Source organism: Galeopterus variegatus, unplaced genomic scaffold, assembly GCF_000696425.1.
Source record: "Galeopterus variegatus unplaced genomic scaffold, G_variegatus-3.0.2 Scaffold3786, whole genome shotgun sequence".
NCBI classification, from domain to species: Eukaryota; Metazoa; Chordata; class Mammalia; order Dermoptera; family Cynocephalidae; genus Galeopterus; species Galeopterus variegatus.
The window spans coordinates 193,454-197,251 of NW_007729897.1; the positions used below are offsets into that span (position 1 = coordinate 193,454).

The window sequence follows — 3,798 nt, forward strand, 5'->3', positions numbered from 1 at the left end:
ATTTCCATCGCTCGAGAAAGATTCCTCCTGTCACCTATAGTCAATCTCCACACCTCGAAGGCAACCACAGTTCTGATCTCCATCACCATTGAATAGTTTTGCCTGTTGTTGAACTTCATATAAATGGAGTCAAACAATTTGTACTCTTTAATCTCTTTCATTCTACATAATGCATCTGAGATTGAACCATGTTATTGCTATATCAGAATTCTATTCTTTTTGATTACTGAGAATATTTCACTGTATGCACATATCACATTTGTTTATTCATTCACCTGTTGATGGACATTTGGGTTGTTTTCAGTTTTTTGTGTTTTATGAACATTTTTATAAAAGTGTTTTTAGGGTAGAGGGGAATTTACAATATTAAATGCTGACATTAGGAAAGATGAGTTCAGTTTTGAATAAATTGAGTCTGAGGTACTTGTGGGATGCTCAGGTAGTGAGGTCCTGGACTCAGAGCACAGTCTAAGGTGAAGGAGAAAGATACAGTCTAGCAATTTAAATATCTGTAGTCTCTAGCCTTTTTAAAAAAAGCCATGGGGGTGCGGGGCAGGGAAGCCATGGGAAAGTCCTTAGGTGGAGCATGAAGCCAGAGACAAGAAAATGCCCATATGTTAAATCCTGATCAATATCGATATTTGAGGAGGAAAGAGAAACCCTCTAAGGAGGCTAAGAGAAGCATGACCATTTATCTTTATGTCTCCATTACCAGGCACAGAACCCAACACACAGTCACTTCTCAATGTGCTAAATTTAACAGAACGGGTGCAGAGTACATAGTTATTGTTAGACCTTATAGAAGGAGATAGATCGGGAGGACAAATGGCATATGGGGTCTCAAAGGCCAGAATGAGAGCGGTAGATTGAAGGGGTGGGAGTAGGTAACCAGAGGACTCCACCTGTCCTTACGCAGGGTCTGAGGAGGACAAGTCATTAAAGATGAAAAGTTGGGTCGTGTCAGACTACTCAGGGCCTCAGATGGATGTCAGATTGAAGAATTTAGACTCCAACGGGCCGACCAGCCCAGGAGGAGCCATCAAGGGTTCTGGAGTAGGGCGCTACAGATGAGATTTCCTTTTGGGGCACTGGTGGTGGCGTTGGAGGTGCCGCGGCTGCTGCTGGCGACAGACAGTGCTGTGCTGTTAACCGTGGTGGTGCTTTCCCCTGGGCTTTGGCTTGGTAGCTGCTGGGGGAACAGCGCTGCCGGTGGATGATGATTTCATGCCATCCCCTGGCCAAGTGCTGTAACTTGGCCTCTGAGCCCTGCCTCTCAGCAGAAGACAGAGGCTGCTGTGCTGTTAACGGTGGTGGTGCTTTCCCCTGGGCTTTGGCTTGGTAGCTGCTGGGGGAACAGTGCTGCCGGTGGCTGATGATTTCATGCCATCCCCTGGCCAAGTGCTGTAACTTTGCCTCTGAGCCCTGCCTCTCAGCAGAAGACAGAGGCCGTGGCATCTGGCCGCAGCTGGGAGGCAGTGCGTGAGCGCCCGGCGGGGGCTGCGCGGCTGGGAACCCCGGGGCGGGGCGGGGCGGGGCGGGGCGCTCCCCCGCGCTGAGCATCCCGGGAGATGTAGTCCAGGGGCGGTCCCTGCAGCCCTGTCTGTTTCCTCCCACACCTGCTCTGTTTCGCCTTCGCTGAAGACGAGTTCCCGCTGTACCCCCATACTCCTGCCTGGCACTTCAGAAAGAAGCACTGGTTTCTAAACTCAGAGTGGGGTCCCTCAGTCCCAGCTGTGGCCACAGGATTGTGGAGGAAGAATGGGAGGGAAGGAGTATATATTTAGTTCCAACTGTGTGCCAGGCGGTTTGTTTATTTTATCTTATTTAATAGTTAAAGCTAATCTTCTGCGCGGCCCCGGCTCGCTCTAGGTCGCAGAGGCGAGCAGGGACCAGCCGGCAGCGGGCTGCGCAGGCCAGATGGGGAACCGGGAGATGGAGGAGCTCATTCCTCTGGTGAACCGTCTGCAGGACGCCTTCTCGGCGCTGGGACAGAGCTGCCTGCTGGAGCTGCCGCAGATCGCCGTGGTGGGCGGCCAGAGCGCCGGCAAGAGCTCGGTGCTCGAGAACTTCGTGGGCAGGTGAGCGCGCAGGGCGCGGGGTGGGGACCCGGCCTTTGGAACGCGGACAGGCTGCGGGAACCGGAGGGTGGCCCGTGGGCTGCGGCGGATTGGGGGGGCAGAGCGGCGGTGTCCGTTGGGCGGGCGGGGTCCTCCCGGCTCCGGGCATCCTCTGTCCCCCCCGCCTGGTGGCCCTCCTGTCTGCCTTTCATCCTGCGATACAAAGCCATTTCCTCCCCGTCCGCCGGTCGGGGAGTCGGGGGAGGGGTCCGCCCCGGGATCGACTTCCCCTCGCTCGGTGCGCGCCAGCCCCGGGCGGCTTGGATGCGTAGTGCGCCCGGCCGCTTCTCAGTCCCCCGGTCCCCTGTTTTCCTGGCTCCACAGCCCCTCCTTTTCCTGTCACCCTCGCCGAGGCTCTCCGCGAGGCTGTGGGGTTTTATCCCCTCGACCCCCACCCTCCCGCGGAGATGCTTTCCCTCCTGCCCCGGTTCTCGGAGCCTCTCAGCTGTCTACTGTTGGAGACGGTCGTCGCCTGCCCCGAGCTGGGGAGGCGGGGTGCGAGGAGAAAGAAATCGCTTGTTGTGATGGAGCTTCATCCGGAGACGCTTCCCCACCATTCTCCTCCCTGGGAGTCGGAGAATCAAAGGTGGTGTGTCTGCGTATGCACCTATTCACAACTCCAGGCCGTATGTTGGAGAGCCCAAGGCACCGACTGTGCCGGGGGTGGATGTGGACTTGTGTTGTCCAGGTGCCATGTCATTCCTGCATCATCTCGGAATTGACTAGCATCTTTCTCGCACTCTCTCTGCGCCCCCTCCCCCAGCATCATCTTCCGTTCCTTAATCTCTTATTTGTCCTAAGAGTCTTGAGGGTAATATTCTAAATCTAAATTGTAGTTACGATTTTCTTCATGACTCTTAATACAAGAAAAGCGAAAGAATTAATTTTTGAATTGGGAATCAGTATTTCTTCCACTGAGCAATTCATGAGGGATTAAGTTACCTTAATGGCCTTGCCTGAGCAGTGCAGACATTTGCTAAGAAAAGCCCATTTGGAAGCATCATGAAAGCTGAAATCTGTTTCCGAGTAGTAAACCAGGTAGAAATATACAGCAGCCGACAGAGTGGGCTGGAGGGGGACAATCCATAGATTGTGTTTTATTCTTTTTATTTGGCTCGTTAGTGACTTGGGATGCAGAAGGTTCCTTTTCCTGTTCCTTTTTTCTTTTTTTGTTATTGCTTGGTGATGTGTAAAATTTAGAGCTGCATATTCCCACATCTCCTTTGAGAATGTTAGTATTCATAAAGTGCATATTCTTTTTTCTCAGATGATGCTCCATCTCTCAAATGATAGTCTCCATCGTTTTTTTTTTGTGTGTGTTTTTGTTTGTTTGTTTTTCCTGTATGAACTAGAAAGATAAGAAACCTAATATAAAAGTAAAATGCTGACCATTGCTGGTATCCTTGAGTAATTCACTTAATTACTTTGCCTGAGTTTTATCATTTATTAATGAGAAAAGTGATGATGATGCATTTTGCCTACATCATCTTAGACTTCTGGTGAAGTGATGGATGAATGTGTGATTTTAAACATATACATACAACAGTTAATTTATTGCCAATGAAATTCTCTAGATTTAAAGTGGCATCCAAAGGGAGTGAGGTTTGATAACAATATATTTTTGGCTTTCCAAATGTCAGAGAAGTTTATCATGATGCCTTAAGAGTTAGCTACTTTTGTT

The 3,798-nt window shown here is 50.5% G+C and overlaps 1 protein-coding gene across 1 annotated transcript in view; it reads left to right on the forward strand.

Moving 5' to 3' along the window:
* Positions 1 to 1,859: 1,859 nt before the first annotated feature.
* The window catches only part of LOC103601551 (dynamin-3-like), a gene marked incomplete at its 3' end in the record, with an annotated part of 85,779 nt that continues 83,840 nt past the window's right edge, over positions 1,860 to 3,798 (forward strand). Inside the window, exon 1 of the mRNA XM_008585983.1 lies at positions 1,860 to 2,078. Within this exon, the coding sequence (XP_008584205.1) occupies positions 1,918 to 2,078 (161 nt within the window). The remainder of the gene's footprint in view (positions 2,079 to 3,798) is intronic.